The sequence below is a fragment of the Mesoplodon mirus genome (genome assembly GCF_964341445.2).
Source record: "Mesoplodon mirus genome assembly, chromosome: 3".
Taxonomy (NCBI): domain Eukaryota; kingdom Metazoa; phylum Chordata; class Mammalia; order Artiodactyla; family Ziphiidae; genus Mesoplodon; species Mesoplodon mirus.
The window spans coordinates 38,035,988-38,056,836 of record NC_138978.1 but is presented as its reverse complement, the minus strand read 5'-3'; the positions used below and the strand labels follow the sequence as shown (position 1 = coordinate 38,056,836).

At 37.8% G+C, this 20,849-nt stretch overlaps 1 protein-coding gene across 1 annotated transcript in view; it reads right to left on the bottom strand.

Moving 5' to 3' along the window:
• Positions 1 to 20,849, bottom strand: part of CCDC30 (coiled-coil domain containing 30) — a 129,640-nt gene that overhangs the window by 48,519 nt on the left and 60,272 nt on the right. Inside the window, exons 9-12 of the mRNA XM_082614037.1 lie at positions 18,414 to 18,583; positions 9,967 to 10,210; positions 6,264 to 6,443; positions 737 to 946 (exon numbers count right to left, since the gene is read on the bottom strand). Coding sequence (XP_082470163.1) covers positions 737 to 946; positions 6,264 to 6,443; positions 9,967 to 10,210; positions 18,414 to 18,583 — 804 coding nt within the window. The remainder of the gene's footprint in view (positions 1 to 736; positions 947 to 6,263; positions 6,444 to 9,966; positions 10,211 to 18,413; positions 18,584 to 20,849) is intronic.

The window sequence follows — 20,849 nt, the reverse complement described above, 5'->3', positions numbered from 1 at the left end:
AGAAGATTCCCTCATGTCCCCTTCCATACCCCTCATAAAGACATTATCCTATCACCAACGGCTTAGTTTTGTCTATTCTTGAACCTCATATAAGGGAAATTACATAGTATGAACTCTTTTGTGCTGGCTTCTTTAGCTCAACATTGGGTTTTTGAGTTTAAGCCATATTGTTATCATCTAATTTTGATGTTTGTTTTATATTTATGTGGTTTGATGAAATATTTTTTATGTAAGATTTGACTCCCAAACCCACAGATCAAAACGTTTAAGTGTGACATACTACTGCCACCTGGTGTCAGGCAGTCTAAAATGCAGGGGCGGTATTTCAAAATGGTTCATTTCACAACACTCATCCCTCCAAAAGTTACAAAATAAAAATTAAATAAACGGGCAATCCAAATGACAGGAGAATAAGTCCTTTAAAATTTGACTTAATAATATAAAGTATAAATAATATACTTTATAAATAATATAAAGTCCTTTGGTCTCAATTCTTTAAGTTCATGTTATAGCTTGAATGAAATTTACCTTTTTGAGTTCATGCAGTCTTAAAAAACACAAGATTCACTGGAACCGTAGGAGCAGGTGACGTCAAAAGAGGAAAGCAGGGGAGAGTGAAAAAACCCCTAGAATTCTATCAGGTTTGCACTGTATCTATTTTTTAAAATCCTTAGGGAAACAGGATTTCAGTAGTAGTATCCAGTGCATGTTATTTATTAAGTGTGAAGATAATTACCTTTTCCTCTGCATCAGCAACTCTAGATTTCTCCTGAGCCAGCTTTTCCTGTAGGTTGTTCTGTGATTTAATGCTTTGGGCCTGTTTAAGTACTTCCAGCTCCAGTTCCTTGATTTTCTGCTGACAGTGCTTCCACTCAGCCGTGAGTGAAGAGCACATCTTTGCGCTGTCTAATAACTTCTCCTGGGCCTGCCTGAGTTCAATTTTGATCTAGAGGTGGGGAATAAATAAAAGTGACAAAAATAAGCATGGAATGAATGTGAATGTGAGCTAGAATAAGCAGCTTTCAAGGAAGTGTATTCCCCCAAGAGCTGACAAATACCAACGTCATGTGGCTGATTACCTCTCTGGAGCTGCTCTGTGTTAGTAGGGTTTGCCAAAATCTATCCAGCCAGACGGCAGCTGGACAAAGGAATTTACTTAAGGGTTTCTATACATACATGGTCTAAAGAGTTTCCATCCTTTTTTGTTTTCCATCTATTCCAAGCCGGCTTTCATTCCCACTACTTCAGTAGTGCCAAGAGTACTACTGACCTTCCCTGGTCAGAATTTAAGTCCAGTGGACAACTGACCTGTTAGTAGCAGTTACTCCATCCATCTCAAAAAGTTCTCCTCTCTTGGAGTCTGTGACACCCACCTCTCCTAGTTTTCACTTACCTCTGCTGTTGCTTCTTGGTTTAGTTTGTAGACTAGTCTAGTGCACTCAACTTCTAAACATTATTGGACTGTTCTAGGCCTTCCTAGAGAGTGAATCGTTCTCTCTCTAGGTTCATTCTCATGATTTAAAAATACCACTTTTATGCCAATACATGCCAAAATGGAACTCCTTGATTCTGCTTATATCTCCAAAAGCGTTCTTCTCTCAGTCTTTCTGATTTCAGTAAAGGCCAACATCCAACCTTTTGTTCAGGCCAGTGATCTGAGAGCCATCCTTGAGCCTTCCTTTGCCATAGTGAGCCTATTCAGCACATGCTGTCACTCTACCTCTACAACACATCTTGCATCCATTTTCATCATTTCTGTCACCACCCTTGCTAGGTCATCATCCTCTCTATCCTGGGCCATAGCAATAGCACTGGTCATGCCACTTCCATTTTTACTCCCTTCTAATCTGTTCTCCACACTGCAGCCAAAGTGTTCTTTTAAAAACATAAATTGAACTACTTGACCCCCGCTCCTGCTTAAATCTTTCAGTGGCTTCCCCAACATTCTGAGAACATATCCCACCAGCTTGCCTGGCCTTGAATGATGTGGCCTTTGCCAGATTAAAATCATCCTGTTAATCCCCCTTCTTCCACTGATCTCCTGTCCCACCGGTTTCTATTTGGATTTTATAATGAATAGAAGAAACAAAGAAACTAAAGAAAAGAAGAAACTGAGTGTTGGAATATTTGGTGCATTGGATTGGTTCAGGATTATGAAACTTAAACTTATTATAAATAGAAAGGGCGTATAGGTTTCATAATATATTATCCACCTACTCCATAGGTCAAGAAAGCTAAAGGCCTCTGAGATCTATGATCATTGGTCTTACAGACAGTGCTCAGCATTTTGGTAATGCTGGTAATGATGAAATAAGATGACAACACTGGAGCAAACGCTGTTCTGGCCAATGACATGTGCCTCTAGGGTGGCTTCTTAAGCTTCAGATCGGGGCATTTAAGCACCAGGAAGAGGATTCAGTACAGTGTCTCAGTATTGGTGGTGGCAGAACCGCTCTCAGCCTGAAGCTCTGCAAGCCTATAGCATTCTTCTTGATATACCCAACGTGGAAACAGGCAACATGGCCATAAATCATAGAAATAATAAATAAATTATGGCATTTCCTTACAGTGGAATACTCTACTGCAAAGAAAACGAATGAACAATGGCTATACACCACAACATGGATCAATCTTCCAAACAAAGTAGATCATCAGAAGACAGATACAAGGTGTGTATACTGATTGATTATATTTATAAAATATTCAAAAGCAGGCAAAACTGAACCATACCGTGTGGAATACACAGATGGTAAAACTACAAAGTAAAGCAAGAGAGTAATTACTTAAATTAGGGTTCCTGCTAAGATGGAAGGAAATGGGATTATGGTGGGAAAGAGGTATGCAGGGGCTGCTGGTGTGCAGGCAATGTGCTATTTCTTGTCCTGGGTGGTGGTTACAGGGGTAGTCACTTTGCAACAATTCATTAAACTGTATATTTATGTTTTGTGTACTTCCTGAGTGCTATATTTCACAATAAAAAGGTTTAAAAGCAACGAATAAGTATTCTGGTTTCTTAACCAGTCTTACAAGTACGCCTAACATTAGCCAGAGACCCAGAGTTCGATTATCTCTGAGTGGATTTTTTTTTTTTTTTTTTTTTTTTCTTTTTGCGGTATGCGGGCCTCTCACTGTTGTGGCCTCTCCCGTTGCGGAGCACAGGCTCCGGACGCGCAGGCCCAGCGGCCATGGCTCACGGGCCCAGCCGCTCCGCGGCATATGGGATCCTCCCAGACCGGGGCACGAACCCGTATCCCCTGCATCGGCAGGCGGACTCTCAACCACTGCGCCACCAGGGAGGCCCTCTGAGTGGATTTTAAAAAGTAATCTCTAAATTGGCAAAGCTGAGGTTCGAAAATGACCCTAAATTGAGGAAAGGATAATACAGAAAGATAACTCTACACAGGAAAGACAAAAACAGACCTGGGTTTAAATTCTGACTCCACAATTTGTTAGCTTTGCTACTTGAACAGTTTTTAATATATGTATATATATATATTTTTTTATTTTCTTTATTTTTTTAGTTTTTTGGCTGTGTCGGGTCTTAGTTGCAGCATGCAGGATTTTGGTGAGGCATGCGGGATCTTTCGTTGCGGCGCATGGGTTTCTCTGTAGTTGTGGCATGTGGGTTTTCTCTCTCTAGCTGTGGTGCGCAGGCACCGGAGTGCGTGGGCTCTGTAATTTGCGGCACACGGGTTCTCTTGTTGAGGTGCGAGCTCAGCAGTTGTGGTGCACGGGCTTTAGTTGTCCCACGGTGTGTGGGATCTTAGTTCCCTGATCTGGGATCAAACCCGCGTCCCCTGAATTGGAAGGCAGATTCTTTACCACTAGAACCACCAGGGAAGTCCCCTGAACAGTTTTCTCACCTATAAAATGTTTACCTTTCAGGGTTGAGAGCTTTATAAGAGATAAAGTGGACAAACTGTCACTATAACGTAGTTGGCTATTGCATATGACTCTGCGTAAATGCCTGGTCCAAGGGACCAGCCAAAAGAATGATGTCTCATTACTGAAATGGCAAATAATTTACCCCACCATGAAGGAGATTTAAAACAGAACAAAAAATATCTTCTCTTTTTATCAAGCTCTCATTTACCCATCCCTGAAGGACTCGTTCATTAATCAACAAATATTTATAGGGTGCCAACCATATATAAGATGTCATGATCTGTTGTTATGGTTATTGTGCCTTGACAAAGATGTAGTATTTCTTGAGTACGCTCAAAGTGGACAGTTAAAAGGGTCTAAGAAAGGTGTTTGAAGGGAAAGGTAAAGGTTGTCTTAAAATGTGAGAAAGATTTGGAGTTTAATTTAAAACTACAAAGGTTTGGGGCTTCCCTAGTGGCGCAGTGGTTAAGAATCCACCTGCCAATGCAGGGGACACGGGTTCGAGCCTTGGTCTGGGAAGATCCCACATGGCGCGGAGCAACTAAGCCCGTGCACCACAACTACTGAGCCTGTGCTCTAGAGCCCGCAAGCCACAACTGCTGAGCCTGTGAGCCACAACTATGGAAGCCTGCACACCTAGAGCTCGTGTTCTGCAACAAGAGAAGCCACTGCAATGAGAAGCCCGTGCACCGCAATGAAGAGTAGCCCCCACTCACCGCAACTAGAGAAAGCCTGCACACAGCAACGAAGACCCAACACAGCCCAAAATAAAAATAAATAAAATAAATTTGTTAAAAAAAATACAGGGGACATGGGTTCGTGCCCTGGTCCAGGAGGATCCCACATGCCGCGGAGAGGCTGCACCTGTGAGCCATGGCCGCTGATCCTGTGCATCCGGAGCCTGTGCTCCACAATGGGAGGGGCCACAGCGGTGAGAGACCCGCGTACCGCAAAATAAATAAATAAATAAATAAATAAATAAATAAATAAAATTAAATTAAAAAAATACAAAGGCTTGAGGGAATATGATCAAATTCAAAAAACCATGAAGGGTGAGGATAGGGAAGAAGTTTATCCAAATAATCCTAGAACTCCCAAAAGGGCTTCCTTTGAAGTTTGAAATAAATGACTATTTGTTTTCCTCCATATCTCCCCTACTAGACTGTGAGCTCCTTAAAAGTAGGGACCTTTCTTAATCCATTTTTATGTTGCTTTTTGAATAAGGTCATTGATCCTGCTACACTAGGGGTGGCAAACTTTTCATATAAAGGGCCAGATAGTAAATATTTTAGCCTTTGTGGGCCATATGGTCTGCCAGAACTACTCATATCTGCTTTGGTAGTGCAAAAGCAGCCGTCAGTAATATGTCAACAAACAGGTATGGCTGTGTGCCAATAAAACTTTATTTACAAAAATGGAAGGCAGGCAGGATTTGACCCATAGGTCAAAGTTTGCTGACCCCTGCATTAGGGGATAAGAACTGTGTCTGTTTTGCATATCATTAAACCCTCAGAATTGACAAGATGGTCTGCCTTGTGTAGGACTGATGCTCAATAAATATTTGTTGAATGTTGAATTCCAGAATCTTATATAGGGGCTTATATTAGGTTCCTAGTATATGTTTACAGAAGTGAACCACAATTCAGAGAAAGTTCTATTTTACATGGTGGTTCAGTTTGAACATTTTTGTGGTTCATAAAACTTACTCTTTTTTTTGGCTGCACTGTGTGGCATGCGGGATCTTAGTTCCCCGACCAGGGATTGAACCCATGACCCCTGCAGTGGAAGCATGAAGTCTTAACCACTGGACCGCCAGGGAAGTCCCCTGTGTTTCATAAAATTTAGATGAATCTGTGGATGGCAGTTCTATATAGATTATTTTAAAACAAGCATGTTTGGGGGATGTTCCCCCAAATTTCTGATGCACTCATGTCAGGAAGACCAACTTTGCCCTCTCATGATTTGTGCCTTGGTGCAGTTGATATTTGATTCAACCAATAATAATGAATGCATCTATTAGAGACAAATACATCCAGAGATAGAACTAGGGCAGTACCACCAGGGATTTAGTTCAGGTCATCGAAATTTACTAAGTGCTAAAAGGTCTAGGTAATGATTTCAAGAGACTGAGTAACTTAAACCTTTTCATATTTACAGGTTGACAACACACACAGCCTTTAAGCAGCAGAGAAACCATTGAGCTGTGTACCTACTCGGTAGGGAGAAGTTAAAGGAGGGAGTTACCAGATAGCTCATATTGTCTACCCATCTGGGGACTCTGTCATGAATTATCAAGTCGAGGAATTTTGATTCCTTTATTCCCAGGGTAAATTGAGCAATCGAGACTCTTAAATGAAGGATACACCCACTGGAGTTACCTTAATGCTTTCTTCCTGAAGTAAGCTGTTATGCTGCTTTAAGTCCAAGTTCTTTCCTCGCTCATATCGAAGCTCCTTTTCTGCTGAGTTGCATAGAGTCTGGAGCCGGTGCAAATTCTGGCGAAGTTGCTGTAGCTCCTCTTGCTGCTGGTATTTCAGTTTTTCTCCAGAAGATGGATACTAAAGCAAACGTTTTACAAGGGGAACATGGACAATTTGAAAGAATGTTGGTAAAACATGGGTTCCAGTTGTCAGAATGTGATTATTCACATGTAAATGCTTTTGGAGTTAGCTTAACTACAGCCAATTCCTCTTTTACACGTATGGCTAGTTGTACATGTTCTTATAGTTTAACTCCTGTTATATTAGAGTGAAAATATTGAAGAAGTTACGCGAACAAAAGTAATTAAGCATAGAAAATTAACTTTCTTATTTTTCATATTAATGAAGTGGAGCAGAAGCGTGGGCAGTTTTAGAGCAAAACATGCTTTAAATAGGGAGTTCAACGAGTCAACATATTAAGATGCAGTGTGTGAACGTGTATGTGGGTTGCGTGTGCGCATGCGCGCATAGTGTCTGTTGGCAAAGGGGAAGAGAACATTTAGCAAGAGATACTAAATTACCAGGTTTCCTCATCACTTTCCTTTCACTCCCCAGTGATTCTCCTTCGGTTACTCCTCAACAGCACACTCTCCTGCCAGGTCTCTCTGGCACAATAAAACTCCCGTGACCAAAGGAGGAGTTATTTATTTAGATTTTCTGAAAGGTAGGCACACACAGCCATGCTGAGTAGACAAAGAATTCAACCTTCTCCAGTTCAATAGATAAGATACTGTCTTTTTCCTGAGTCCTGGTCCAGTGTGCTTCCTGTTCATGAGGTCCTGAAAAGCCCATGTCATTATTCTAGTTTATCTTGCTTATAACAGAATTGCCACACTGAATTGCCCAAGTCCTGTTAGCCCTTCAGTTCCTGTCTTGGTTTAGTCAGAAAGGCAATCTAGATCCAATTTGCTTGTCTTAAGAGCTACAAGTATCTAAGATCCCTGGTTAGCTTGCTATGGGTAAATGCACGGTTCATCTACACATGTTCAAGTGATATTTATTCATTATTACAGAAGAATACCTAATTGACGTTCTGATTTTACCCAATAGTCTTGAAAGTTTGGTTTAATGTAAATGTATCCCCAAGACTCAGATCTATTTTGGGGGGTGGGGGCTATTACATCAAAGTTTTGGAGACTGCAAGCCTAAGGGCAAATCACAGATAAATTCACCAAGATAATCTAAGACAGACACCCTGGGAGGGCTTTTGGGAGCCAGCTTGCCAGCCTTCCTTAGAAAATTAGCTTGACGTGAGGATTATATGCTTTCTTTGAGTTTCTCAGCAAGTGGAAGCAGATGACAAAACTGTTAAAAGGTCAGGCTGTAAAGGAGACGGACCAGGTTCCACTACAAAGTGTCATTCTAGGCCAATTATTTAACCTCTCTAAAGCCTCAGTTTCTTCATCTATAAAGTGGCAACAATAATATTTCTGCTTCATTGTATTGCTTAATATACACAGAGTATTAAGTATAGTGCCTAGAGCATAGTAAAAAAATGTGAAACTACATTTTAAACCTATAAAATTAAGATAATTAATGGTGGTTCAAATATGTTTCAAGAATAGTGGGAAAATAATATCTAGAACTCAGCTACTGCAACCTCACCAGGAATACTGTTGAACAGCAGAAATTAAGCCCCCAAAGGCCATCAGCAGCCACAAATGATGTCACAAAACACATATGAACAATATAGCTCACATAGTTACTCATAATAGAGGCTCTCACAGTTTTTTCCCTATATATTTGCCATTTATGAGCATTGTTTAAAATTTGGTATCTGCGCTCAGCCTATAGTTACCTAAATTTGCACATTATGAGATTAATAAGACACAGTACACATGGAAAGCAGCAAAGTATTAGCACCATAACCTGACAACAGGGGTGAAGACTAAAAACTACACACACACAAGAACTAAAAAGTAGAACAATCTATAGCTATCAGAAGGTCAAAGAACCCTATACACAGAAAGAGGTTCTGAAATTATCACTGCACAGCACACTGCAGACAAAAATCTGTCTAAAATGTATTTTCTTCCTTGCTTGCTTAAAGAAGTAAATAAAATAGTGTGTGTGAGTGTTTTGGGAAATATGAATCCAAATAACACAAATATGTTATTTTTTTCCCATGAGGCCCACGTCTACCTCATTTACTGCTGTATGTACCTTAACACAGGGCCTGGCACATCATAGATACACAATTAATGGGAATTCCCTGGTGGTCCAGTGGTTAGGATTCCGTGCTTCCACTGCAGGGGGCATGGGTTCAATCCCTGGTCAAGGGACTAAGATCCCTGGTTGGGGAGCTAAGATCTCGCATGCCGTGTGGCATGGCCAAAAAAAAAAAAAAAAAAAAAAAAAAAAAAAATTGATACTCAATTAACAATTAATACTGGTTGAATAAATGAATAAGAATAACACTCTTCTTTCAATAATTCAAAGTCATTATTATGGAAAAAAATTACTGGCTATGTGGTATATACATTTGTTCTTTCACAAAATGGCTATTTTCCCTGATTTCCCAGAGAGTTTTTATATATTTAATAGTTTTTCACCTCCCCCCAAGTACTGAGAAATAATTCTTCAAATAACGGGAAAGGGTAACTTAGAGAAAATTAATAAATTAACCAGGGTGTGACTTCTTATACTGTAAATTTCATTATTCTAAAAGTTCACTGATTATTTTAAGCTCATAAGCAAAGATTTTATCATCTTTGTGACCACAGTGTTTAGCCTCTGCCCAAGCCTCCTACACTGCCCCACTGCCCAATAAAGGGATTGTCTGGGATATGTAAAATCAACCTCTTTTTGAATATGTGATATCATACTTCCTTTTGGTCTTCTGAACAAATCCAGTGACTTCCTTCTCATTCAAATGTATCTGAATCTCCTTTCAGGTATATATTTTCCTTGTTTATTATGACTTGCCTAGTTTTCACTCTATCCAAACCTCTTTTCAAATATATTTTTGACTTCTTTTGCTAATAGTCTTCCTTGTTTTCTAAATGTACACTTGAATCACTTCTCAAATGTATATTATCAGTCTTCTGAATATGGTTTACATATGAGTACAAAGCCTCCCTCTATGGATCTCAAAATAATTCCTAGAAAAGTGTGTGTAGGGAAATCTTAATTTGTACAAGAGGGAACCAATAAAATTGAGGTAGAAGAACTGAGGTGTAGTCACTCCTTTTATTTCTCCTGCAGGCAGATTTCTAGTAAATAGCAATAGCCATATTTAAAACAATTCCAAGTCTGTGGCCTTCCCCACGCCCCACCCCCCCGCGCCAAACAATGTATTTTGTATATTGAGGCTAGGTACCAGGAACAGAAAATGTGGCACAAATCCTGCCATTCTCTATCCCACCTGCCCAGGGCAGACACTGACAATCAATCAGCATTCCTTCCTGCTGAGCCTAGAAGAAGGCTAAGAACACTTTATAATAAAATATATCAACTGATGGGCTTAGCTGAGATTTTGGTTGCTATATGGTTATGATATTGCTCAACAAATATACGTTAATCGTGATATAAAAATTAAGCCTCTATCCACATCTGATCAGAGGAAATGAAGCCAGTCAGACCACGTGTTTATAACACCTACCTGGACGCTACTGTCATCTGAGCTATCCCCAGGGCTCTGAGACTGAAGGAGGCTCTGATTCATACAGCTCAGCTCTTTTCTGAGCCTCACGACTTCCCCAGGCTTCAAGGTCAACTGCTGTGCTTCACCTTTCATATCTTGTTTCTGCTGTGAGTCTTCCTCCTTCTGTCCCTCTCTTGGAAAAGTGCCCTCCTTCACTGCCTCCTCTGGAATTTCCTTCTGCTTACTTTCTCCTAATTCAGGACTTAGCACAAATATAATAACAAAAGACTATCAAAATGCTCATTATACGAGCAGAATATGGAGGGAAAATATCTACCAGTAAAGAAAGTGCTGTGAGCAAGATTTTCAACTTGAATTCTATAGCAGAGCGGTTATCTTATTCTTGGAAATAAACTTTGAAAACAAATGAGTCATATCTTTTTTACTCATATTCAGGGAAATGACCCATCATAGATTTTTGTCTACAGGTATAGACAAACAACCAGTTTAAATGAGTTTTTCACTTTTTCAACTTTTAGTATGGCATTGGGCAGATACAGCTTATAAGGATTTTTAAAAAATCACTCAATAAGCACCAGGCACTTTGGCAGGCACTAGGGCTACAATAGGACATAATCCCTGTCCCTAAGGAGCTTACAATTTAGTGAAAAATAAGGATAAGTTAACAAGTGATTATATTAAGTTAGTAGTAAGTAACCTGAGGCCTGATTGATGAGTACGCACAAGCTAGGCAAATGTAAAAGTAGGGATGTGTGCATACTTGCTTGTGTGTGTATATACTGGAGGGTGGGTTGTTGGATGACTTAATAAATAAGATAGGTAAAAGCCCAGAGGCAAAAGAGAGAGTGTGCTTTAGAAACATCATTTGTAATCTGTGTGGCAGGGAAACCAGTTGAGAGACTGTTGTGATCTGCGTACTAAACAACGGTGACTAGAATAGGATGGTGGGGATGGAGAGGAGGAATGGATTCTAGAGATATTTAGAAGACAATATTGATATGATCTGTCATTTGCTGGATGTGGCAGGTGAGGGAGAAAAAGGAATAATGAGTGACACTTGGATTTCTGACTGGGGCAAATGGGCAAGTGAATGGTAGCCCAAGAAGGGGGAATATAGGTATAGACTGGAGACATGCCTGGGGTGAAGACACATACAGAGGAATGTGAGCAGAAACCTTGGGATTAGATAAGATGAGCCAGGGAGAAGTGGGAAAGTAAGAGGAGGAGGATCATTCTGGACAGAAGCCTAAAGACTTGTGAGGAACAAGCAGAGGGAAGAGGCATGAAGAGGAGGCTCAGAAGCCAGAGAGGGAGGAGGAAAACTAAAAGGCTGTGAGCCATAGAACCCAAGGGGAGGGAATGTACCTTTCATGGTTAGAGAGTATGAATGAAAAGTAGAGTGAACACAAGTATGCTTATTTTATTTTTATTCCCTTAATCTTAAATTTGTTTCAGGTACTGTTGGGCTTAGCACAGGATGCTTCACATATTATAGCTGGTGCTCAAATTCTTCAAGAAGGCAGTTTGGCAATACGGATGAAGAGCCATAAAAGTGTTCAGATCTTTTGACTGAATAATTGCATACCAATGAATTTACTGAAATAAAATAACTGACAAGAAGAAAAAAGCTGATTGTATAATAATGCTCAGAGCCATGGTATTCAAAATAGTGATTAAATGGAGACACAGAAAGTGGCTAAGAGGATTAAAGATAAACCAACTTGAAAGTGGTGTGAAGACTATTCATCAACATTAAATACTTATTAAAGTAAGATGGTGGAACAATAAATAATATATATGTATATATATATGTGTATAAATATAACACATACTATGGGAAATGTAAATATAGAAAAAACTGGAAAGTAACACAGGAAAAATTGTGTCTATGGAGTTTTTTCCCTTTTAAAATTCCTTTAACACTGTATAAAAAAGAATTAAATATTTTATTTTGAACTCAGCAGTTTTTTAGAGGTAATATATCTAAATGATTAAAAACATGAGATAAAAAGTAAAATGCTTTAAAAATAAATTTCTGATAAAATAACGATTCTTTCCATCCTCCATAAACTCTTTTCCTTTTCCTACTCCCAATAGAAGCTAGATATACTTGAAGACTGGGAAAATGCAAACATACACCTATTATTTTTTTTAAATGGGAAAACTGACTTCTGCATTCAGGAAGATAAAGTAGACATACTTTTCCCTATTTCTCCTACCAAGTACAACTAAAACTCTGGACATTATATATAAAACAAACATAAGAAGACTCTGAAAGTAAGAAAGAAGTCAGATCATCTAGGTAACTCAGGACCTGAAGAACGACATGGTTGTGGGTTTCCTAGGTTTTCTTGTAGCCTCATATATCCTAGACTTAAAGCTGAAGAAGCTGGCAACCTAGACAACACCAAGAAGCACAGACAAAAGGCTTTTTACTCTATACAGAAGACCAAGAAAAGGACAACCAAGCAAGAAAGAAAACTTTCAGACATTACCCACTTTATTCCAGCCAAATGCCATAGAAAAAACTGTGGCTCCACCCCACTCATGTCAGCAAAGGTCAAGCTGGGAGCCCATACTTCCACTTTCACCAGGAAAATGAGGCACAACTCCCCTGCTGCGGGTAGTGTCAGAAGCCAGTGGGGAGGAGGGACTTTCATCCCTGCCAGGCCATACCAGACATGGGGAGTCCAGACTTCCACCACCACCTGGCAGTAAGGAGATACCTTTCTCTTTACTGGGGTAGTTTCAGAGGATGCCTAGTGGAGAGTCAAGACTTTTACGGCTGCCCTGCTCATGATATCATGGAGGCCAAGTAGAGAGCAGTAACAAGGCATCCTTCACCATCACTGTCAGAGCAGTCCAAGCAGAGACCTAGTGGGGAGTAGGAACTCCCACCATGACCAGCAGTAATGAGGAGCCCCTCTTTCCTTGGGTGTCCATGGATGCTGCTGAATGGGGAACCTGGACTTCTACCCCAATCTGGGGTAGACAGCACCCCCCTCCACATACCCTGCCAGAGTGGTATCACAAGAAGCCAGCTAAATAGAAGGTTAAAACAAGACCTAGAGTTTCATAACATAATACCCCAAATATTCAGATTTCAATCTAAAATTACTCCTCATACCAAGAACCAGGAATCTCAACTTGAATGAGAAAAGGCAACAATTAGATGACAAAATCATGATGACAGAATTATTTAACAAATATTTGAAATCAGACATCATAAAAATAATTCAATGAGCAATTATGAACACATTAGAAACAAATGAAAAAAATAGAAAGTCTCAGAACTAGAAAGTCTCAGCAAAGAAATAGAAGATATAAGAAAGAACCAAATGGAAACTTTAGAATTGAAAAATACAATAACCAGAATTTAAAAACTCAATGGATAGACTCTACAGCAGAATGGAGGGGACTGAGAAAAGAATCAGTGAGCCTGAAGACAGAAGAATAGAAATTACCCAATCTGAAAAACAGAGAGAAAATAGACTGGGGAAAAAGGAAAAAACAAAAACAAAAAAACAGTGCCTCTGGGAACTGTGGGGCTATAATAAAAGATCTAATGCTTTTGTTGTGGATCCTGGAAGGACAGGAGAATAGGCAGGACAGAAAAAGTACGTGAAGAAATAATGGCTACAACCTTCCCAAAAGACATAAACATACAGATTCAAGAAGCTGAGTGAGCTCCAAACAGGATAAACCTAAAGAAAACCATACCAAAAAACATCATAGTCAAATTTCTGAAAACTAAAAACAAATAAAAAAACCTTGAAAGCAACAAGAGTGAAACACTACCTTACAGAAAGGGAAAAACAATTCAAATGACAGCTGACTTCTCATCAGAAACTACAGCAATCAGAAGGAAGCGGCATAACATTTTTCATATGCTGAAAGAAAAGAACTGTCAATGCAGAGTCCTTTACCCAGTGAAAATATTCTTCAGGAATGAAGAGGAAATCAAGATTTTCACAGATGAAGAAAAATCAAGAGCATCTGCCACTAGCAGAACTACTCTAAAAGAATGGCTAAAGGAAATTCTCTGTACACATAGGAAATGATAAAAGGAGGCATACTGGAACATCAGGAAGGAAGGAGAGAAAGAGTAAAAATCTGTATAAATACATTTTTCTTCTCCTTTTGAGTTTCCTAAATTCTGTATGATGGTTGAAGCAAAAATATAGTACTGTTTGATGTGGTTCTAAATGTGTGTAGAGAAAAATTTTAAGACAAACTGTATTATAAATTGGGGAGGTAAAGGGACATAAAGGGAGGTAAGGTTTCTACATTTCATTCAAGCTGGTAAAATGTATGTGTGTGTGTGTGTGTGTGTGTGTGTGTGTGTAAAAAGTAATACCTAGAGCAACCACTGTAAAGCTATAAAAAGAAGCACACTCAAAAACATTATAGAAGAATCAAAATGGAATTAATAGAAAGTGTTCATATAACCCACAGGAAGGCATAAAACAGAAAACAGATGCAAATAACAGAGAGAACAAATAGAAAATCAAAAATGAAAAAATAGCAAACTGGGACTTCCCTGGTGGTCCAGTGGTTAAGAATCCACTTTCCAATACAGAGGATGCACGTGCAATCCCTTGTTGGGGAACTAAGATCCCATATGCTGTGGGGCTATTGAGCCCACAAGCTCTAGAGTCCACACACCACAAGTAGAGAGAAGCCCATGCGCCGCAACGAAAGATCCCACATGCTGCAACAACAATCCTGCATGTCGCAACTAAGACCCGATGCAGCCAAATAAATAAATATTTTTTAAATAGCAAACTTAAGTTCTAATATACCAATAATTACATTAATGATAATTTGGCCAAACACACCAATCAAAAGACAGAGATTGGCAGAGTGGATTAAAAAACAAGACCTAACTAAATGCCATTTATAAAAACTCATTTCAAATATAATAATATAAGCAGGTTGAAGGCAAAAATGGATGAAAAAGACATATCATACAAATATTAATAAAAAGAAAGCAAGAGAATCTATATTAATATCTGATAAAGTAGACTTCAGAAATAAGAAAATTAAAAGAAAGAAAAAGAGAGGGACATTATATAATGATAAAAGGGTCAATTCACCAAGAAGACATAGCAATCCTAAATGTGTATGCACCAAACAACAGAGCTGTAAAGTATTTGGAGTAAAAACTGAATAACTGAAAGGAGAAATAGACAAATCCACAAATATAGCTGGAGCCTTCAACAACCCTCTCAAAAATTGATAGAACAACTAGATAGAAAATCAGCTATATCAGTTGATACTGAAAAACCATTTGATAAAATGTGACACTCATTTATGATAAAACCTTAGAAAAACAGAAATAGAGAGAAACTTCTTCAATTTGACAAAAACCAAACAGCTAACATTGTATTAATGGTGAAAACTGAAAGCCTTCCTGCTAAGATCGGAAACAAGACAGAGACGTTCACATTCATTAGTTTTATTCAACATATTGCTGGAACTTCTAGCTAGTGAAATTAGACAAAAAAGGAAGTAAAAGGCATACAGATTGGAAAAGATGAAAGAATCTGAAATCGCATGATTTCCAGTTGATGATTGTCTATGTAGAAAATCCCAAGAAACATTAAAAAAAAAAAAAGAGCCTAGAACAAATAAGCAAGTTCAGAAAGGTCACAGGATGCAAGATAAATAATTGTATTTCTGTATATTAGCAATGAACACATAGACACTGAAATTTAAAATATAATACCATTTATAATTGTTCAGAAAAATGAAATACTTAGGTGTATATCAGCAAAACATGTATAGGTCTTGTCTGCTGAAAACTATAATATGCTGGTGAAAGAAATAAAAGAATATCTAAATAAATGTAGGACATACTGTGTCCATTGATTGGAGGATTCTACATAGGAAAAGATGTCAATTCTCCCTAAATTTATATACAGATTTAAAACAATTCGTATCAAAATTCCAGCAAGATTTTTTGTAGCTACAGACAAGATTATTCTAACATTATATGCAAAGGCAAAGGAACTAGATAGCTCAACAATTTTGAAAAAGAATAAAGTGGAATCAGTCTATCTAATTTCAAAACTATATTATACAGCTACAGCAGTCAAGATTGTATGATATTAGTGGATAGACACATAGATCAATGGAATAGAATTAGAGAACCCAGAAGCAGAAACTCACAATGCCTAGCTCATTTTTGTCAAAGGTGCAAAAGCAATTCAATGGAAGACAGCCTTTTCAAGAAATGATGCTAAAGCAATTGAATATCTATAGGCAAAAAAAGAGAATCCTAAGTCTCATACCGCATACAAATATTAACTCGAAATAGATCATAGGCTTAAATGCAAAACTATGAAACATAGGAGAAAATATTCAAGATTTAAGGTTGAGCAACTAATTCTTAGATTTAACATCAAAAGTATGATCCATAAAAGGAAAAATTGATAGCTCATCAAAATTAAATTTTTTTTTGCTCTGAGAAAACCTTGTTAAGAGGATGAAAAGATAAGCTATAGACTGGGAAAAATACTTGCAAGTCACGGAGCCGACAAAGGACAAGTATCTAGATTTTATAAAGAACTCTCAAAATTTAACATTACAAAACAAATCCAATTAGAAAATAGGCAAAAGATATTAAAAGCCATAACACCAAATGCTAGTGAGGATAAGAGAAACTGGATCACTCATATACTGCTAGTGGGAAAGTAAAATGATATAGTCACTCTGGAAAACAGTTTGGCAATTTCTTTAAAAAAAAATAAAACACAACTAACTAAAATTAAATATGCAAGTACCAAGTTACCCAAAATTGCACTCCTGGGGATTTATCCCAGAGAAATGAATAATTATGTTCACATAAAAGCTTGAATATTTACAGCAGCTTTATTCATAATAGCCAGAACTGGAAATAACCCAGGTATCCTTCAATGGATGAATGGTTAAAAAAACCTGTGGTATATCCATACCATGTAATACTACTCAGCAATGAAAACTATCCAACTACTGATACTCATAATAACCTAGATGAATCTCCAGAGAATTATGTTAAGTAAAAAAAGTCAACCCTAAAATGTTACTTATTGTATGGATACATTTATATAACATCATTGAAATGAAAAACTTTTAGTCCAGTGTTTTTTTCATGGCAAGATTCTCCACCTCCAAATGAATTAAGGCCACAGCCTTGCTCCCTGGGGCAAGTATCTCTGCCAATTATCCCAAATCAGCTGAGTGGATTTTTGTCAGCTTTGATTATTAATGTCAAATTTTTCTCTGAAAAGCATTCAGATTGGCCATTTCATCTCCAGTGCCATTTATTTAATCTAGACTACTATCTCTTCATCTGTGGCGAATATCCAGATTAACTGGTCTGTCTTTCCTCTCCAATTCATCTCATTCAGAGTTACTAGGACTATCTCCCTCAAAAGCCCTATAACACTATTCTTGTGCTCAAAACTAGACTTTTTCCCCCATACAACAAACCTACATGTTGTGACCTGGCTTCTTGGCTCTTTGCTCCTGTGACAACTATTACACCTGTTCTCCACCATCTCTCCAGTATCTCTTCCCACTTTCGCAACTAGGTTTCATGACTGCGAATCTTGGACTTAGAGCTCACTCTAAACTTAAAACCAGTTTTTAAGAGGGCATAAAATTCAGGGGCCCAAAACTGACAAAACAATCTCTTCTATTTTAGAACATTTACAAAGATAAAAATTTGGCTACACCTAGGCAATATTTTCTCAGTTCACTGAGAAGGTATCCTTTAATATGGTATATAAGTAAAAACTGACATCTATTGCTTCCATTGGATGATCTATTTCTAGGTTTTTGCCCAGACAAAATTTGATTGCATCTATTAGTATTTGTGCCAAAACAGAGTAATGCATTTGTCTAAGTCTCAAAAGTTTCTGTGTAAGATACTTTTGGTGGAAAAGTAGAAATACAAGAGTTAGAGGGCGAGATTAACAACAACAGCAACAAAAAAGGAAGAAAGAAAGAAAAAGAAAGAAAGGAAGGAAGGAAGGAAGAAAATTCTCAAAACAATTATCAGACATAATGTTAAATAAAAATAGCAAAAAACAAACCTCTCTGCAAAGTATAGTCTTAATTATTTAAAAAATACATATATATGTATATACACAGAAAAAAGACAAGAAAGAAAAATTAGGACATTAACATCTGTCCCTGGGGGAAATTATGGGTTATTATAATCTCCTTATAATTTTCCATGCTTTCCAGATTTTCTAAAAAAGCATGTATTTATCTTTAAAAGCAGGAAAAAAAGTTTAAAAATGTAATAACATACCAAAAAACAAACTTTCTGGGGGATTCTTAGAACTAATTTTTCTATGCACATCATTTGGAAATAAATGTCAAAGTTTTATAATAATCAAGCCAAATAAAATGTACCCCCCAAATAATTAAAGTGATATGGGATTTTCTCAATTTACCAGAGCTCCTCTCTCTCTTCCTTTGGGCTTTGAATCTCTGCTTCCAAAATTGGTACTTTAGACACAAGATATTTACAGATATTTTCAGTTGTAATGAAATTAGCAGCTGCAGTTTTTCTCCCTACAGTAAAATGATTTAATTGCTCAAATTCTTGTGAAAGCTTCAAGACCTGTAAAGTTAAGTGAAAAGACAAATATACTATTTTGCATATTTTTATGCATGCCTGTGAAAAAAGTGTACTGATTCCATTAAATGCTTAAATACTTATTGGCTTAAATAATATAAATTGACATCCAAATTGAAGTCTTATTCCAATTTAACAATTTGCAGTTGTTACATAATCTAATACATTTTTACCATAGGCACAAGAGTGTGTAAGTCCATGTTTTTTTTAAAAAGGGGGTATTTTTGGTCTCTGGGATTGGCTTCCCAGAGTGCTGTTTAGGGTTTTGTTCTATCTTTTAACAAACAAAAAGATGTAATACTCTATTAGAGCTTTTACATTATTATCACATATTTTTGTTCTCAAGTTTCGAGTGTACTTCATTGATTCATAAAAGCAATAATATACTATTGCAAGAAAACATTAGAAAGAATATTAGTTATGCATTACAGAGAACATATTTCTTCCAGTCTGCTCCTATTTGTTTGGAAACACTTGAACGTATAAAGGCTCCCAGACTATCGTAGTGATTCTCAAACTTTAGTGAATAAGAGCATCACCTGAGGAGTTAAAAGAATGCAGCCTCACATCGCCACCCCACTGCTGAGATTCAGATCAGTGGTCTGGGCTGGGAAATGGGAATTTGCATTTCAAATAAGTCTCCCAGGTAATTCTGATGCAAGTGGTTGCTTTGAGAATCACTGCTCTGCTGTGTGGTTTGGCAACACATTTGTTCAGGTTTTTGTTTTGTCTTGTTCTTTGACAAACAGATTCCTTTCCTCAAAGGTTGCTCTTTATATCTTCATATAAAATGAAAGAATGCCTCCAGAAGGCAGTAGAAAGGGTGGATGGGGGACAGTTCCAAGAATGGAAGATGAATCCCTCTCCAAGTATTGCACGAAGATAGACAAAAACCTGCCTGACTCCCATTCTGAGCCTCTCTGAAAATGCAGTGTTTATAGTTACTAGGTTTGATTCTAAGAACACAATGGATTTAATTCTAAAGATCAATTTAGATTACTTAAAGGAATCCTTTTGGTCTCCTAGGCCTTTTCAATTTTCTGAAGAAAAATTACAGGGTGTGATATGGGTTATAATCCCATAAATCCATATAATCTTATATGGACTATAACCTCTCCAGGGAGAAGGTTGGTTTTACACTGGACCTTAGGAGGTGGGAAGAAGAGACTGTAGCATATTTTAAGCATGATCAATATGGTCAAAGGTATAGTGTGGAACTGAGTATGGAGTATTTGTGCAGAAGTGAGGAGGATGGTCTTACTGGAGTAGAGGCTACAAGATGAGGAGCCGAGGAAATAAGATTGAGGGAGAGGGATCAGATTATGAAGGGACCTGAAAGACAAGAATTTCCTTAATGAGCTTGCATTATTTTTGTAAGCAGGATAAAAGATTCCAAAATGCAACTTAATCACTGATTTTTATAGTCATTGTAAAAATTTAAACATTAAAAATAGTAAATGTTAGTTTCTTAAGAAGTAAAGAAAGCCAAACAGAATTTAGACGTGATGTTCTAGCAAACTGAGAATTGCTGAAGGTTTCTGAAGAGGAAGGTGACTTTGACACTAAGTGCTTTCTAGGTATTCTGGTTTCTCACAGGACAAAGTTGGTGGATATCGTAGGTGGGCAGCTTTGCTCTTTATCATGAAGAAAGGTAAATCCATAGGACCTTTCATGGCACAGATGCTGTGCAACAGGACCAACTCTGTTCCACAGGCTCCTCCCTACCAAAATTTTATCCTGGTTACATAGCTCAGTCTCATAATCAGCCATATTCAAGTACCATAAAGCATTCAGTTGGCTGTTCCACTTTATGCTTGAGGCCCTAGAGTAGGGAGGACAGAACTTAGGCTGAGAATCACCAGGCAATTTGGTAGTTGTTTAATATCCCAAGTCTGGTGTTCGTATCTGTAAACTGAGGAAGCTGCCCTACATGAACACACCCCTTTCCAGCCCAAATAAAACCACAGCCTATAAAACAGGGGCTTTAGTAAATACATAAAATACAATTTTTTTAAGCCACTCTTAGCAAGACTACCTTTAAGTCTAAAGCACTCTATGTTCTAAAGAGAAACTGGAATACAACTAAAGAATCAAACCTTCAAAATTGAAACTATTAATGAGTAAAATTTTGATGGAAACAAATATGTATAGTCTCAAAATACCTCTCCACAAAATATTTATTAATTGCAAAGGGAACAGTAATAACTTTACAGTGGAGAGATCTGGCAGAGAGTACCATACCCAAAGTAAA